Source organism: Aedes albopictus, chromosome 3 (assembly GCF_035046485.1).
Source record: "Aedes albopictus strain Foshan chromosome 3, AalbF5, whole genome shotgun sequence".
NCBI lineage: Eukaryota > Metazoa > Arthropoda > Insecta > Diptera > Culicidae > Aedes > Aedes albopictus.
In genome coordinates this window covers 448,084,455-448,103,211 of record NC_085138.1, presented here as the reverse complement: position 1 = coordinate 448,103,211, position 18,757 = coordinate 448,084,455, and the positions used below count along the sequence as shown (strand labels likewise).

Sequence of the window (18,757 nt, the reverse complement as noted above, 5' to 3'; positions counted from 1 at the left end):
CTTGAAAATCATCCACAGCATCCTGAAATCCAGTACATAACGATATTCCTTCCAGTTTGCTACAAACCGTATGAAGTTGAAAAAAGCGCAGTAGGCGTTGCCGCGTGCAGACGTTTTTGGAGCTGCTTGTCACATCTTCTTTCGTGTCCGCGATTATGCTGACTGTTTGGCCGGTGCTACGCCATCCGGATCCGCGTGTGGAAGAGTGTTTGTGCTGTGTGAACTGTAACAGTGATTTGTGGTTTTGCGAAGAATCACGTTGCTGAAGATTTTGTCTGACAAATCGTGATACGATTGGTAGCGCTACGCCATCCGGAGGCGTTTTATTGTCTTGTGTGTGATTGCATGCCGCTGCTAGCAGTTTGGATAATGCATGGATATCGGTGGCCTCATGCCCATTATTTTGAAAGAGATAAAGTGACGTGTGTTCTAATGATGACTGACTGCGTGCGCGATGAAGGTGACTCGAGGAGGAACCTGACTGCGGCGAGAGGAGGAGTTACTGCGGCGTAAAGACGTTCCCACCAGGGTGCGATGACGTCACGTTTTCGATTCCCGCATCTTGTATCAATGTTTAGGGAACTCAAATGCATTGTCAATGGGGGAACTCAATAATTATTGATGTTGTCTGCAAACAATCCTATTGGGTGGGAATAGGGATGTCATATACGTGACGTTCCCATGGTGATGGCAACGCTACCTTGGATGGTTTACGGTGAGATTATTGATTGTATTTACAACAAATTGAACTAAATACGTCACGGGTCAGTTTTGAAGATTATCTTTGAATCAGGAAGGATGTTTGCTGTATCATTATCCATTTCATAACGGTAATGCACACATGCGGGGCTTATTGTAAGTGAAAGTGACTTCTGAATGGACGTGTCTCTCCAGCCATTCTTAATGGGTCTCTGAATCTGCAGTTTTGTGTAATTCTCAAGATATTGCTAATTTAGAGAAAAAAAAATCCGCTCGATCTACCGTTAGATTAATGAGCTATCGCAGCTGTCAGACTACAGATTTCCATCGAGGTATCATCAATCGGTCCAAGGATGCCTTGGATCACTGGCGTAGCCACGGGGGGGGTTTTAGGGTTGAAACCCCCCCCAGAGCCAGATTTTCTTGAACAAATTTCCAGTATAAAACGCTTTGTGATGAAAAAAATTTTCGGCTGCGCCGCTATTTTCAACCTACGGCTCAAATTCATTGTATATATTTACGAAATGTGAGTGTCAAATACAAAAAGGTATTATTGAACATCGAAAACCCCTCCCAGAGCAAATTTCTGGCTACGCCACTGCCTTGGATACTATGTTGATGATCAGTGTTTGTTGTTATTTTTCAGAGCAATTTACTTTGCAAGCTTACCTACTTTGATTTGGTAATCTGTTTCATTGATAGTATAGCGCATTTAGTTCACCACTGGACTATCGCACTAGTTTTCACGAGTGCGAAAACGCTAATAAAAGTGCGCGATTGCATCAAATCAACTTGGTGTCTTCAGAGCACTTGTTCACCATAGATTGAAGAAATAGTGCGCCGAAGACATCAACCTGATTTGATGCAAACGCGCACTTTTATTTACGTTTTCGCACTTATGAAGTCGCAGTTCGCAGTCCAGTGGTGAACTAAATGCGGTATATGATATTCATTGCTGCGGTAGGAAATTCACAGCTTCGGAAGTTTGCTTGCCGGGAGTTAATTAGTTGAGCATGAGCATGAGCATGAGCATTGGTGACCGTACACTTCGTAGTTGCTACTCCGTGATTGACCAGAGCTAGCGGAATTGCACAGAGAACCAATAGATGGGGCTTGGGATTAGCGCACCTTCCTCAATGTACACGTTCCGAGAGCTCACACTTTACTGGGTCAATAACGGCGCCGGCCACGTCCTTACGGTCTACCGGGGAAGGGAAGGAATGTTAGTTTGACAACCGTTGCTACTAGAGGTTGTATGTACTACTGGACCCTCCACAGTTGTCACGGGAAGGAGTTTTTGTTAGTTGGCGGGATCAATAGTTACATAAATCAGGATTCGCTTTGGTAACCGATGTAATGCATGTAACCGTGAGCATACACAAAACACATATACACAGAGCTGTGTCACCTCACAGTTAGGAAGAATGGTGAGTCCTTGAAAATTCTGAGTAGGAATCTAGAGAATGTCTTATGAAACGAAAGAGATCTTGCGTCACCTCGCAATTTAGAGAACTGGTGAACCAATACGCAGTGTTACTTGCCTCTGATACCATGGACTCGATACATTGAGACAAAACTATGAGCCGACACCATCAGTGACGGACCGCACAATTGAAGGGAAGAAATACTGAAAAACATTGTAAAACAAAATACTGTGACCAGCACCTTGAAGTGGCGGACTGTACAATAATATAGGGAAATTTCATTGAAAAAATGTGAATAGCGAGAATTTTGGCCGACACTTGAAGTGACGAACTTTACAGTGCTTGCCGCGTAAATTCTTGAAAGATTGGTATAAGTAATATATACAAACAGAACTAGGTAGAGGAAGAGATAATTTGCAAGATGCAATTGGATATTGACAAAAACAAAACACAAGTCGACACTCATGGTGACGAACTATACAAACTCGGTGAACGAATATTGAACAGATACATACACACATACACTAAAATTAGACACAAGCTATCATCTATTATGAATCAAGAAGTTAACTAAAATAGAGGCAATATAGTGGACAGAAACAACAAGGAACAAACTCACCGGATTATTCCCTGCAGCACGTCATAAAGTCCCTCAGGCTATTAAGCATGTTCTGTTCACTCGTTCAAACCACTCGCTCGATCTTCCGTTTTCTAGCTACTATGTTACCGTGCACGAACGTCACGAACTCAAAACCGAAATACAAAACAAACAAAATACTTTTCCCTCAATTCTCCCAACGACCACGCGCGACCCGAACTCGATGCCGACTCTACCTCGGGCTCGAGGAACGACGACGCACATGACACAAACCGACGACGATAGCGCTACGGTACCGAACCCTATTTTATCGTTGTTTAATAGTAGAGCAAAAATTCAAAGATGTCTATGACCATTGTAACCATTGTATCGACAACAAAATTCAATTCCCATAATACAGCCTTATTCCACATTTTTATTCAGGGACAGGTCGGTGTTTGTTTGGACATTATAACTCAGCATTGATGGAAGTAGTCCACCGAACGTTTCAAAAACTCAAAACGGGCATAAAAAAATCTTTACTACTTCATCATCTTTAATTTTTAAAAATGCAGGTCAGAAGAGTATATTGACCCAACCATCAATAGCTACACTCGAAAGATCCTAGAAATGGAAAAGTGGACTTATACACCGATACTCTCCCAGCTCGAGCACTTTCAATTAGAAATTCTTAATTCTGATTAGAATTGATTCCATTCAAATGTCAAAACTTTTGAGTCGAGCGAACCCACACTCGGTGGGTCAGTCCATATCTCAGAATCTATTTATACACGGAAAAATATTAAAACCCAAAGAATAAGTTTTAAAAACTCAAATTTGGCTAAACTGCTTATAGTTTTAACTCAAAGTTGGGTTGTTTTCTCCCTCGCTCCACCGCATTGTTGTCGAAAACAAAGAGAGAAGCACCGACGCATCCACTGCTCCTCCGTGGAAGAAGCCAAATTTGGGTTTTCTTGAGTTAACCCAAATTTGCGTCATTTGAGGCCTCCGTTGGGTGAAAATAACTTACCAGTGGGTTAATTTTTTTTGCCGCTCTCAAACGAGAACTACTCACTCACCACTTTAGCTGTTTGACGCAAATTTGAGTTATTCCACGGAAGACCGGGATTGCGTCAAAACAACTTAAATTTGGGTTGATTTGTAGTTCCGTGTATGTTGTCTATCCCCAAAGCCTTGCGCACTTCTCACACACACTCATCCACCTATACACATGAAGGCTATATAATTCTCAAAAGTTGTGCAGACCAGATTTCGCCTGTTATTACCACACGATACAGCGTTCACTCACCTCCATGTATGAGCGGAGTCGTCCCATCGCCGCGCCAGACGCACTACCACTACCCCGGCTGCCACTCCAGCATATATTTACATAATCAAACTGTAGAGAATGAAGCGCTCGTACCATTGCCCCCTCCGAAAGTGCATGCGCTATGTACTCAGCAGCCCACTAGCGCAAAAAAAAAAAAACAAATGCGCGAGTCGTAGGTTCATCTCTATTCCCCCGTCGCACTAAACAAGATTAGGTATTGCGGTAAAATAGAAAAAATCCAACGGGGTTGCGGTGGTTTCGACCGCCGCAGTCGTTCCGCAAACGTCAAAAGTGCTCGGTTCACGCTAAAAAGCTCTCACTCACTTGGTTGCCATAAAATTTAAAAATAAAGAAAATTGTTTCATTTATGGTTTATGTAATCGCAATTGCTGCCACAACATGTAACTTATTTCTAAACTATATTAGATGAAGTTTTAGCACTTTAGTATGCAGCTGTACGCCATTAAACATAATTTAGATTTTCAACTATTTATTTTTGTTTCAAGGTTGTGTGCATACTTTTTGAAGTGTGCAGCAGTTTGACGTTTGCGGAACAGGTCTTCTTTGTCTTCTTCACTCCGCCAGGTTGGAAGATTTCTCTGGATAAGCAATAGCATGTATATTAGGTAAAACTCTCTTTCTCTCTCTCAGCAAGCATCTACACTCTCAGCAAACGCCACTTTGTTATATATCCAGCTGTCATTCGGTGCGAAGAATCCATGTAGGGAAGATTCAAAAATTACGTCCATCGTTTTTCGGGATTTCTAGACCCCCCCTCCCCTCTCTGTCACGCAATTTCCCTATACCCAATACACGTACTGTCACACTTTTCTAGACCCCCCCCCCCTCCCCCAAATGTTGGACGTAATTTTTGAACGTTCCCTAACCATTCTGCGACTTCTGCGACCCATTTCAGAAACATAGAACACAGACACCTACATTCCTTGCGTTTCACTTCTCACCTACTCACACATGTTCTCACTTCATTCCATTTGCCTACTTTAACTAGCTCACACAAACTTTTCAGTGTCCCGATGAATGATTCAAAAAAATGAACGGCAAGCAGAACTCCAACTACACTGCGCTTTGACCCTCCTCAACGCCCATCCGCTCCCGCACAGCCAACAGGTTATCATTTATTCTAGCCGACATTAGTGTCATCTCGCAGGCATTCCTGGGCTTTTTGTAGGTCGTCGGGGTAGGAGCATTGTACCGCTTAGTACCTCTGCTTTGCGCTTACCTTGCACTTTCGTCGTCGTACCCATCTTCCACATTCCAGTACGATATTTACCTTTTTTTTAAGCTCATGGGTGCCTTTCTCCGTCTTCCACTTCTTACCTAATTAGCGCTGCCATCGTCACTTCGTTTGCTTGCCGGGAGTTAATTAGTTAGCGAAAAAGTAAATAACGAAAAATTCGAATTTATAAGCTGCTTGAAAGAAACGTTCGGACGCATAGTGTGGAATACCTAAAGAACTCGGTTAGAATTGAGTCTGATACAATGGGAAGATATGGCAGGTATCAGTGGCGATGAAATAGCTGTTTTGGCTCACATCGTAGTTCAACTACTTATCCAAGACGTTTGTAAAGTCCCTGCAAAGAATTCTGACAGAAGCTTCTCTATAAATAACAATCTGAGCGTAGTTGTAAATTTCATTTTATTCCATAATATTCAAATTCAAATAATATAGCACGAACTGATACAAACAGAAAGTTGGAACTTAACCATGCTTACGAAATATGTTAAGATTTGTTTATGTTTAAGTTAAGTAGTATGCATTAACAGTGTTTAGTAATAGTTTTTGCGCGTTTTTCTTTTATTCGTGTGAAATGATTTTGTTGCGTAAGGCATTACATAATAATACAGCGTTTTTGCTTATGATTAGAATGGTCACCGCCATTCATCAGACGATGGTGACCATTCGCAGTCTGCTTAGCAAGCTGGTCTTTCTTGAGTTCTGTCTTTTGCTGCCCCTCGGGTCCTCCGTTGAGTTCTCGCTTCTTCACCTGCACATCGCTCATGTAGTCACTGTCGACGCTGTCTTCGGCATCATCCTCACTGCTGCTGCTGTAGGTGTCCGAGGAAACCACAAGGGATTCATCAAAATTCAGCACATTGAACTGATGAATTCTGTGCAGCAACAGTGGATCTTCCGGAAGAACAAACATTTCCTCCAACCGCTTGTTGCTCAACGTTTCAGAAAGCCACTTCGTGACTGCATCGGTTAGATGAATATCCTGACTGCCGAAAGAACTTGAGGATGATTTGCGATCCTTGCTGTCACTGCTGGAGGATGTGAATGCCGCAGGGCTTTGGACACCAGAGTCAAATTCTTCCGAATATTCATCCATAGAGAAATGCTTGCATTTTTGCTCTTCTTCTTCTTCAACACCTAGCTCGTGGTCTTCCAACTGGACTAAGGAAGTTGATTCTAAGGGAAGTACAGTTTCAATCAGATTAATATCCTCTGCACTTGCTTGATTAGGTGTCGTTCCCTCAATTGTATTCACTTCCTTCGAGTCTGAAAGCACCTCTTGCACTTCGATATTCTCATGCACTTCAACGTTCTCCTCAATTTGAGGCATTGTATGTTCTTCAATTATTTCTTCTGATATATTAACGATTTCAGATTCTTGACTCACAGGATCGATGATTTCCTGCTCCTCTACTTCTTTTTGAGAACTTTCATCTTCTTGATTACCTTCTTCAAGTTGCAAGTCGGACAACTGTATACCGTGGAGATCGTTTTCGAGACATTCTTCGTCATCATCATCTACATCATGCTCAATAACTGAAGTAGAACTGATCGGTTCGACTTCGTTTAAATTCAGATTTTGTACTTCTTCTAATTCAACATTAATTTCAGCGTGAACTTCAGTATCATCTTCATCTAAATCCTCGTCATAAACAGCAATTGGTTCTTCATTCCTAGCTTGAGACAAATCTTTTTTATCGACAATAAATTCCGGTTCAATAACCTCAAACCCTGTTTGATGGTTTGCCACTGCTTGCCTCTTTTGTTTCTTTCCTTTTCCTTTGGCAGTCTTTTTACCCTTTTTCGACGTTGCTTCTTTTTTACTTCGCCTAGTTTCGTCGGACACGCCACTCACAACCGACTGGTCCGGCTTACAATCATCGAAGAACAGTTTTTCGGTTTTAACTGGTTCTGAATCTTCCTTACTCTTCTTGATAGTGTCCCTTACGCTAACTTCACGGTCGTCTTTGATCGCTACTTCTTTCCCGTTGCGAACGGTTTTCCATTCGCTCGCCTCGCTTGTTTTATCTTCCGGTGATTTGTATAAACTAACAGGCCTCGACAGATCTATGTTTTGTTCGGCGAAAGCTCGAGTCATTTCGATAAGATCCTTCTTGCGGGTTTTCTGAACGTGAGATCTCGGTTTACCGGACGATTGGGAAACCGCACTAGGGGGAGATCGATCTTCGACTTTTGCGGGATTTGCAGGTTTAGAAGATCGCGATGGCGAAGCACATTGATCGGCTTGGTGACTAGAAGGAAGCTCGCTGGTGGTTTGATTGGTGGTATCGATATTTTCAGTGATTGGTGGTAGAGTTGGAACCGTTCTATCGTTTGAGGTGGATTCGAAAGCAACAAAATCGACAGGCACTTCAGTGGGGTTGGGCATTCCATTCTCGGAGATGTTGGATACATTGGAGTACTGATACATCTGAAAAGGATGTTTATTTGTTACGGGTATAAATGCAGATCACATATTTCGGAATACATACCGTATCTACTGTTCCGTCTGGATAAAAAGTTGGTGGGTACTGAAAGGAAAAGTAAAGCAAATTGTCAGGTTCTATAGGTAATACTATCCATGTACGTAACCTAAAAACATAAAACACATTTGATTACCTCATCCAAATTCCTGTAACGTTTCTTCCGTCTCCTGAAGCTCTGCTCTCTAACTTGCTCTTCTTCGCTGACTCCTCCAAACTGATCGTAGTACATATCTGAAATATCGAAACATTTGTATACACCCACTATTCAAACGTCTTGAAACTATCCAAAACCCTTACCACCGTTCACCACCGGGAAGGGAGTCAACATGCATCCATAGTAGAAGTTATTGTAATATTGAGCCAAATCGTAGCTGCTGTCTAGTGGCGAAAGCATCGACTGTTGTGGCACTTGTTGATTCGAATCTGCACCATCATTCTCGCTCACCAACGCTTCGACAGTTTCCTCCGATATACTGTTGAACATAATATCGGAGTCCACGGTGTCCTGGAGGCCTTGAACTGCACTTTCCGAGATGCCGTTGAATGATTCGCTGGACTGAATTTGGTCGCCAATCGATGCCGCAGGATCCTCTTCTTCAGCGTCTCCGGTTTGTGCATCCTCGTTGAACGTAGAAGGGCAGTGGTAGTTAGGGGGGTAAATGTACGTCTGCCCACCGTTCATGTAGGGATAACCACTGTTATCTACGGCAAAACCTGCGAAAGAAGAACCATGTTGTATGATAAGGGTCATAGGAGTCATCTTGAGGAAATTATCTGCAATAGAAAGGTGCTTAAACTAAAGCTTTTTGAGAAAGTATCTTGTACCACAGGTACAGGTGTTCCCTCTTTCAAAATTTTTAGTTAAAAATAAATAACAAATAACACAGGTACAGGTGAGAATATCGGGATTCTCGGAAAAAAGCTGGTCGTTGCTTTAGAGAATCTTTTGAGTCTTGAATGTAAATAACGAAGAAGTCTTTGAAAGTTGATGTTGGAGACATTGAAAGAATTCACTAAATGAACTACTGCGCTACGTGAGATTGCCACATAAATCCCTGGTAAAATTCTTAAAGACTTGAAGTGAGCGTAGTTACCATTCAGCAGGTGCGGTATCTTAGATCTGGAGAATATGAATCCCATTGCCTACACTTCATTCAAATACAACATCTACAATAGCGGCGGCGATAGGGCAGAACATGCAGTCGGATTCGTAGTGATCGGGAAGCAGATTATGCGAATTACCTATATGTAGGTGGAAAGTTGCAACCAAATAGACCATGAACTTGTGGACGGTTGGCACTTTTCGGATGTCATTGATGTGAGAACCTTCAGCGGACCAAGATATCTCTTCGTCATTAAGATTTGAGTGCTGGATCAACCGTGGTGAACTCAAGAATACAGCGGCCGTTACGTTTTAGTATCCAACGTTTCTCAGCAAAAGGTGCACCAGATGAGTACCGCCAGAAGTTGGATGAGCGGATAACAGGTATCATCGTAAACGACAACATTGTTGAAGTTGTGAGGATCTCTCCACGCAGCAGGAACAATAGCAGCGCGGGAAGTGATAGGTACTACTCAAAGATGACCCAGAAACGGTTGGATCGATGAGGAGTACCGTAGGGTGACAGAAGAGAAGAACGTTTCCAGAATCCGGATGTTAGTGTGTTCTACCCGGAAGAATAGGTACATGGAAGTGAAAGCAACCAAGACAGCCAAAAAGAAACAGTATGAAGAAAGAGTACTTACGGAGGCGCAAACAGCATGGAACAGAATGAGGAAATTTAACGAAACTGTCAATGGCGAGCCGAGAAAAATAGCGTGCGTCACGTGCAATGACCGTGATGATAACTTGCTGACAAATAAAAATAGGGTAGCTCAGCTGCCGAGTAGAGGGAGCACTTCAATACTTTGTTGATTAGAGAGAACGTTAGCACATCGACGAACAGAGTAAGCACGATGTACCAGCTGTGGTGCCCTCGACGCTAGACGAGATAAAAAAGCTGAAAACAGTAGAACTGCTGGAAAATAGGTCTTTCCGTCTGAACGGTTCAAACGTCATTTGAGAAACTTTAATGGGTCACTGCAGGGTTTCTATGTAGAATTGTAAACCTCGTGAGAAATTGAGGAGGAAATAATTATACGCACTAAAACGAATGCAGGACAATCTCTGGAAAAAATAATGATTTGATATCTGAGAAGGAATTCGGCTGCCAGTCGACCCAGGAACTTTTCGTAATAGGAATTTTCTTGAGCATAGAAAATATTCGTGTAACAAATACTACATCTACTACTGGCAGAGAAAGCTGTCAGTTAACAACTGTGGAAGTGCTCACTCATGTAACACCAATCTGAGAAGCAGGCTTTGTTCTAGTTGGGATGTCACGCCAAAAAGAAGACCTCCAGAAGCATCCTGGTGTAATACTTTGACTAATCCAAGGTCAACTCTTTACGGAATACATGTTATATTCCATTTTTGTCACTATCCGTTTTTATCCGATTTCTATCTATCCGATTTTGTCAACATATTTCGTTTTTGTCAACACTCAAAGTTCTATCAAAATGTTTCCTTCAAGTACTTATTATTCATTCATGTACAATCTTGAGGATATGCATCTCTAAGGGCCGATTTTTTCACCTCGCCTTAACCAGCCAGCCATCCCGGGTAGAGCAAAAGATCTCAATAATAGCATATTTTGATATGGAGATCAAACTATGATATTATTTTGATTGATATATGAGGTAAAAGATCTAAAAAGCATATCTAAAATTTACTCCTGGAATATCATCACAATAGCATATTTAACTCTTGTAAGATTTAACTAATAAGAGCGAGTTATTAATTCCATCTTGAAATATCAAATTTTGATATTGTTGAGATGTTCCAGGAACTTTTTTTAGATATTAATTTCCGTACTTTTATCTCTTATGTCAATCAAACCATTATCACGTTTTGATCGCCAGTTCTTTACCTCTATCCGGGCAGGCTTATCCATATAGTTAAACCTGGTTTAACACTTAAGCCAGGGTGAAGAAATCCCCCTTTAATGAATTAGGGCCGATTTCTTCACATCGGCTTAACTCGTAAGCCATGCTTACCCATATAGTTAAACCTGGCTTAACGCCTAAGCCAGGGTGACGAAATCGGCCCTTAGAAGTATAAGAAGATGGCATAAAAGGCGTATGCGTCACAGTATCTTACAAGACATTTTCGTTCAGTTGTGAATAGAGCCTAAGTCAAGCTTTCTCTCACTCATAATTTTACTTTTGTTTTGTAAAACTTAGACAATTTTAACCAATTTATTGTTGAGGTATAAAACAAGTTATAGCTAGCTAATAATAGTTGGGAGATGCGTACAACAGACGCGATTATCCGGGGCTTGACATAAATCACTCCTGATAATCGAGCCATATTTTTCTGTTTAGTTTATTGTGTTAGGGCACCTTCATTTTCATTGGTGTTCCTTCCGAGCATACCTCCAGGATGTCTATCTGAGCCTTCCTTCAGAAACTTCCTTCTGGAGATTCTTATAGAGTGCTTAAGGAAGATTTATTTTTCGATTACTCCAAAAATGCAATATGCATGGGATACTTTCAGTAATTCCTGCTAGGAATTCCACCTTATTTGTCTTCAAATTCCTCAATGGATGTCTTCTGACAGTTTTTTTCAAAACATATACCACTTGTTTGTTTTGTCTGGGAGCCAGGAATTTAATGTAGGGATTTCTCCAAGAACTCTTAAAGGATGCCCAGAAGCGGCTCCAAAAGGACTTCCATAAATCAATCCTTTTCCACAAGAATTCCTGCGTGATTTTTAGATGGAACTTCTGCAAGATTCCAACAAGGAACTTTTGAAGAGTTATCACAAGAGCCTTCTTGATAATTGCCAAAAATAACTCCCGGAACACTTCTGTAAGTAAGTAATCACTCCAATATTAGGTATGTTGGAAGCTTTGCAGTGGCTCTCAATAAAAGAACGAATAACCTTTAATGTAATGACGACTATTTTTAAATTGACTAAACACATGTTGCCAGAGTACTGGACAAATATTATTGTAAGAGGACGAAAAATTCATTCACATAGGACTAGACAAAATAATGATTTACGTGTTGTGCCGTTAATGACAAGTACACAAAAGTCGATATATTATAAAGGAATCAGAATTTTCAATGAATTACTAAATGAAACGAAAAATGTACGAAGTGTACAAGAATTTAAACGAAAATGTGCAGAATGGATTAAATTAAGATATAGGTAATAAGCTGAATTTGTAATTATGTTTGTAAATTGAAAAGTTTTCGGCTGTGCCACTGGGCGTTTCATGCTAGTCCACTGTCTAGTATCGTGCTTTTTTCAAAGAGCAAATAGCTCACTGGAAGCATTAAACGTGCCCGAGTCTTTTTTTTAGTTATCAAAAGATGAATAAATGAATTATTATTATTATTATTATCTTAAAGTCAGTACTGTAGTAGGCGTTGATGTATCAAAGCAGAATTTGTCATAATGAAGAACTACTTGCATCAAGCTAGACGTATTTCCCTACAATTTCAGAAGTGTGATCGGAACGTTTATCTCGAAATTATATTTACAATCAAAATTTAAAGAAGCCTTTCGAGGTGGCTGTGGAAGATCTGGAGCATATCGGCATCCCGCAAGAACCGATTTAAAGTTGCCGTTCGAACGCTGGAGCCATGAAAAACCGACTGTTTGTAATCGCTGGATACAAGAATAAAAAAGTATTCAGAGAAAAACTACAGTACAAGCTGATTGCAGCATTACTCTCGTACCAAGAATACGAGAGGAGTCATGGGGATTAAAGAATGAACCGAAGGAGAACCTGAGCAGAATCGAGTTGAAGTTTTGATGAAGATTTTGTTGGCGAAGCGAGTGTTCACATCGAGGACGATGTGTTGTGTCAAGATGGTCGAGCTGTAGTAGGCGTTGATGTGTCAAAGCAGAATTTGTCATAATAAAGAACTACTTGCATCAAGCTAGACGTATTTCCCTACAGTACTGCTATGCACAAAAACCAAAAAAAAACTTGCAGGAATCCTATAAAGAACTCTTCGAGAAATTTTTGGACAAGTCTCAGAACGATTTGCTGGAAAAATACCACAAAAAAACTCATCGAAAAATACAAGAAACTCCTGACGAAATTTTAGAATAAATTTTGAAGAAGAAGAATGTTCTGCAGGGACTCCAGAGGGAACTCCTACAGGTGTATCAAAAAGAACTTCAGGAGGGATTGAGCTTGAGCTGGATGCTACTCTTGTATCGCCAGAACAGCTACGCTCACACAAGGAACCCATGAGATATCTGCCGGGGACTAAACAGGCATCTTCAGTGTGTGAGTGTTGGTGATCTTCTATTTTTAGGCGACAATGACGCCTGCCACGTCAGGTTAGAGGTCAATGTGGGGAAGGGGAAGGAAATAATGATTGCAATCATTTGTATCCACATCAGACCGCATATACCTCTGCGTCTGCACAAATTCATGCAGATGTCGAAGTGTTGGTAAGGTATGGCTGGCAATGGGTTCACACATTGGTGCGTGGATGCCAGGCGTAAGGTGATAGATTAGTGTATTTATTACTTTGACGATATTGGGACACAGTTCGCTTGATTGCATAACTCGTAGGCGTTATATGGTAGATTGACACTGTGCTAGGGAAGTTGGAAGAAAGGGAAACGTCTTTTTCAACCCATTTTTGTTCTAGTAAACTTATGAATATACATGAATTGTATATATAAAAAAGAGAAAGAGATAAAGACATAGAAAGATACAAAGTAGGAGGAAAGGGATGGGCCAGGGTTTGAACTCAGAACCTTCTGCATATAAATCAGAAGCGGTAGCCACTAGACCACCAAGCCCGTATTTAAAAAGAATTTCAGGAGGGATTTTAGAAAAAAATCTTGGAAGAATACTCGTAAGAAATTCTCAAGAATTCAAAGAACTCTTGTAGGAATTTTGAGAAACTAGAGGAATTTCAGAAGAAACTTCTTGGAGAATCCCAAGTTCTGGCGAAGTTCCAAGTGATAGCATAGACAAATTCCTTGAGATTTTCTAAAAGTGGAATCAGTGAAGGAATCCCTGGTGGAATCTTAGAAAATACAGGGGATGGCCAAAATGTTTGGGATAGGCAACTTTTTTTTCTCTCACAAAAAAGTTCATCATGCTATAACTTTTCATAGAGCGCATCAAAAAATTTCAAATTTTGACTGTTTGTCAACCTAGTATATGTGCATCATTGGTACAAATTTGGGCTCGATTAATTAATCTTTCGCAAAGTTAGAACAATTCGGGTAAAACACAATTTTTCAGACAACTCATTTTTGAGCTGTCATATCTTGGAAACCAGTGAACCGAATTGAATGAAATTTTGAACGTACACTAACAATATATAAATGCTTCACAAACTATTAAAACATAGGTACTTTCTAAACGTTGGAAAAAGTTATCATAGATTGACACTTTTTGGATTTTTCTCGAAAAAATGTAATTTTTCTCATCAATCTCAATAAATTTTAGTGTTGATATAAAAAGATTTTCAACTTCTGTTCTCAAATTATCTCTAATCAGATATATTAGAGCCTATTTAGATTGAAGGAAGAACACATTTAATAATTTTTGTGTGGTATTGTAAATTCGACTTATTTTCCTCTATATGGGTAAAAATTTCAACCCGGTATAACTTAATTCGCCGTGAGAAAATATTTCATTTTATAACGTCGTATCAAGCATCAATATATTGTTGATAAACGTTTAATAATTCATTCAATTCGGTTCACTGGTTTCCGAGATATGACAGCTCAAAAATGAGTTGTCTGAAAAATAGTGTTTTACCCGAACGGTTCTAACTTTGCGAAAGATTAATCAATCGAGCCCAAATTTGTACCAATGATGCACATATAATAGGTTGACAAACAGTCAAAATTTGAGATTTTTTTATGCACTCTATGAAAAGTTAAAGCATGTTGATTTTTTTTTGTGGGAGGAAAAAAGTTGCCTATCCCAAACATTTTGGCCATCCCCTGTAGGTACTGCTCAAAGACGACCCAGAAACGGTTGGTTCGCTGAGGAGTACCGGAGGGTGACAGAAGAGAAGAACATATCTGAAGCCGGATGTTATAGTCTTCTACCCGGAAGAATAGAGAGCGGTACATGGAAGTGTAAGCAACCGAGAAAAGAGTTCACCGCCAAAAAAAGAAACAGTATGAAGAAAGAGTACTTACGGAGGCGCAAAACAGCATGGAACAGAATGATATGAGGAAATTTACCGAAACTGTCAATGGCGCGCGGAGAAAAACAGCGTGAGTCACGTGCAATGACCGTGAAGGAAACTTGCTGACAAAACTAGGGCAGCTGCCGAGTGGAGGGAGCACTTCAATACTTTGTTGAATAGAGAGAACGTTAGCGTATCGACGAACATGGTAAGCACGATGTACCAGCTGTGGTGCCCTCGACGCTAGACGAGATAACAAAGCTGAAAAACAGTAAAACTGCTGGGAAATAGGGCTTCCCGTCTGAACTGTTCAAACGTCATTGCGAGTCTTTTTAATGGATCACTGCAGGGTTTCTGTGTAGAATTGTAAACCTCTTAAGAAATTGAAGAGGAAATAATTTTACGCACTAAAACGAATGCAGGACAAATCTCTGGAAAAAATAATGATTTGATATCTGAGAAGGAATTCGGTTGCCAGTCGACCCAGGAACTTTTCGTAATAGGAATTTTCTTGAGCATAGAAAATATTCGTGTAACAAATACTACATCTACTACTGGCAGAGAAAGCTGTCAGTTCACAACTGTGAAGTGCTCGCTCATGTAACATCAATCTGAGAAGCAGGCTTTGTTCTAGTTGGGATGTCACGCCAAAAAGAAGACCTCCAGAAGCATCCTGGTGTAATACTTTGACTAATCCAAGGTCAGCTCTTTACGGAATACATGTTATATTCCGTTTTTGTCACTATCCGTTTTTATCCGATTGCTATCTATCCGATTTTGTCAACATATTTCGTTTTTGTCAACACTCAAAGTTCTATCAAAATGTTTCCTTCAAGTACTTATTATTCATTCATGTACAATCTTGAGGATATGCATCTCTAAGGGCCGATTTTTTCACCTCGCCTTAACCGGCCAGCCATCCCGGGAAGAGCAAAAGATCTCAATAATAGCATATTTTGATATGGAGATCAAACTATGATATTATTTTGATTGATATATGAGGTAAAAGATCTAAAAATCATATCTAAATTTTACTCCTGGAATATCATCACAATAGCATATTTAACTCTTGTAAGATTTAACTAATAAGAGCGAGTTATTAATTCCATCTTGAAATATCAAATTTTGATATTGTTGAGATGTTCCAGCAACTTTTTTTAGATATTACTTTAGATATAACGGAAATTACTTTTATCTCTTATGTCAATCAAACCATTATCACGTTTTGATCGCCAGTTCTTCACCTCTATCCGGGCAGGCTTATCCATATAGTTAAACCTGGTTTAACACTTAAGCCAGGGTGAAGAAATCGCCCTTTAATAAATTAGAAGTAACCACCAATGATGGCATAAAAGGTGTATGCGTCACAGTATTTGACAACACATTTTCGTTCAGTTGTGAATAGAGTCTAATTCAAGCTTTCCCTCACGTATAATTTTACTTTTGTTTTGTAAAACTTAGAAAATTTTAATCAATTTATTGATCAAGTATAAAACAAGTTATAGCTAACTATGATAGTTTAATAATAGTTGAGATATGCGTACACCAAAGATCGGACGTGATTATCCGGAGCTTGGAAAAAATCACCCCTGATAATCGAGCCATATTTTTTTCTTTTCATTAGCTTATTGTAGGGCACCTACATTTTCATTGGTGTTCCTTCCAATGATTCCTCCAGGATGTCCATCTGGGTTTTGCTTCACAAACTTCCATCTGGAGATTCTTATAGAGTTTTTATGCGGGATTTCATCTTTCGATATCTCCAAAAATGCAATCATGGATGGATGCCTTCAGTAACTCCTGCTAGGGATTCCACCTTATTTATCATCTCTGTATTTCTTTACATTCCTCAATGGATTTCTTCTGGGAGTTTCTCCAAGAAATATTTCAGAAGTTTGTTTTGTATGAGATTCAGGAATTCAATCTAAGGATTTCTCCAAGAACTCCTGAACGATGCCAAGAAGTAACTTAGTAAAATAAATCCATCAATCCTAAAGGTTTTCCACAAGAATTCCTGCATGAATTTTAGGTGAAACTTTTGCATGATTCCTACAAGAAACTTTTGAATAGTTTTCACAAGAACATTATTGATAATTCCTAAAAATAATTCCCGGAACACTTCCGTAAGGAACATCAGGAGGGCTTCCAAAACGGAAGTTCTCGGTGATTTGCAGATGTATTTCCTGGATATTTCCAAGAAGCAACTCCTGGAGGACACCTTGAATGAAATCCTGGAGGATGCCCTGAAGCGATGTTACGGGTATAAATATTTGTTACATTAATAAGACAGAATAATTGTATAATATGTTCAAAGTTCAATATTCGTGCGTTCTTTGTGTTACATGTTGAATTTTAACTTGTAAATATTCCTCTTGTAGTTACAACAATTATAGGGTTCTGGTAGAATACAGGCCTATGAAGTGCGCAATTTTATTTCGATTGCCAACATTCAGGCCATTTCGGTGCCGTAATAAATACTAGAGATGAAAACCTTTCCCTGCCACAGACTTCAAGTTATAGAGCTCTAGTATCAAAACCCGAAACGGGATGCCCCCTGAGGATTAGAAATTCCTAGACAAAACTCAAGCTATGAAAGCAACTAATGCTGCGAACAAAAGGCAACATGCCAGAAAAAATACGATTACAGGATTGACTGATGGACCAACAACATTAATGAAACCTCGTCATCCTGACATCGGAAATTGTTATCCACTAGGGTAACAGGGCAAAGTATATGTTCTGTGTTGTGTTTGTTCAAATTGTGATGTCTTTTATTTGTGCATTTGTAAGGTTCTATGTGTTGTGATGTGATAATCCTTCATAATAATTAATTTTATTTTATTTTTGTAACAGAGAACGCTTGAAGGAAACGTAGTAAGCAACTCTGGAGAAGTTACAAAGGGGCTGTTCATAAACCACGTAGACCAAATTTTGCCCATCTCAGACCCCCACCCTTTCCCCCTCGTAGGCTATTGTCCACGCAAAAATTTCGAAATTTGTATGGAGCGTAGATTTTTGCCAGAACCGCCCACCCCTCCTCCCCCATAAATCTACGTGGTTTATGAACGGCCCCAAAGACAAATCCAGAAAAATATCATGGAAGTACCTATTCAAAATCAAAGTTTCAGAAGAAACTATTGCTGCGCACATAAAACACAGAATCCTACAAAGAGCTCGTCCAGAAGGTTCTGGATGAGTCTCAGAAGGATTTGGTGGAGAAATACCAGGAAAAAAACTCATCGAAAAATACAAGAAAATCCTTAGAATAGATACCTTAGAATAAGGTAAAGAATATTCAGCAGGGACTTCAGATGGAACTCCTACTACAGAAAAGACGAATCAGCCGAGAGCTGAAAGTCTCAATAATAAAGATAAATCAAGTCAATCAAATCCTACTACAGGAGTATCAAAAACAATTTCAGAAAGGATTTTCGAAAAAGAAATCTTGGAAGAATTCCCGTAGGAAATTCCAAAGAATTTAAAGAACTCCTGTAGGATTTTTTGGCGCAGTTCCAAGTGATCCTTAAGATTTTCTAAAAGTATCCCATTAGAAACTTCTAATGGGAATCAGTGGAGGAATCCCTGATGGAATCTTAGAAGATACTCGTGGAGAAATCCCTTCCGGAAGGAAAGCAACATATCCTTCTTTGTTAAGATATCTAAATCACGTTCCGGGAGATAGATCATTCCAAGCATTGTGTCATTCTTCAAAGCGTCGGTCCGGTTACTACACTGAGAGGAAATTATATTTTAATTTCACTGGAA

At 39.9% G+C, this 18,757-nt stretch overlaps 1 protein-coding gene across 2 annotated transcripts in view; it reads right to left on the bottom strand.

The window, feature by feature from the left end:
• Window positions 1-5,670: 5,670 nt before the first annotated feature.
• LOC109407553 (uncharacterized) overlaps window positions 5,671-18,757 on the bottom strand; it is a 31,490-nt gene continuing 18,403 nt past the window's right edge. For both annotated transcript variants that reach the window (XM_029864562.2, XM_029864563.2), the window contains exons 5-8: window positions 8,069-8,485; window positions 7,905-8,002; window positions 7,778-7,816; window positions 5,671-7,716 (exon numbers count right to left, since the gene is read on the bottom strand). In XM_029864562.2, the coding sequence (XP_029720422.1) occupies window positions 5,881-7,716; window positions 7,778-7,816; window positions 7,905-8,002; window positions 8,069-8,485 (2,390 nt within the window). In that variant the 3' untranslated portion in view covers window positions 5,671-5,880. The remainder of the gene's footprint in view (window positions 7,717-7,777; window positions 7,817-7,904; window positions 8,003-8,068; window positions 8,486-18,757) is intronic.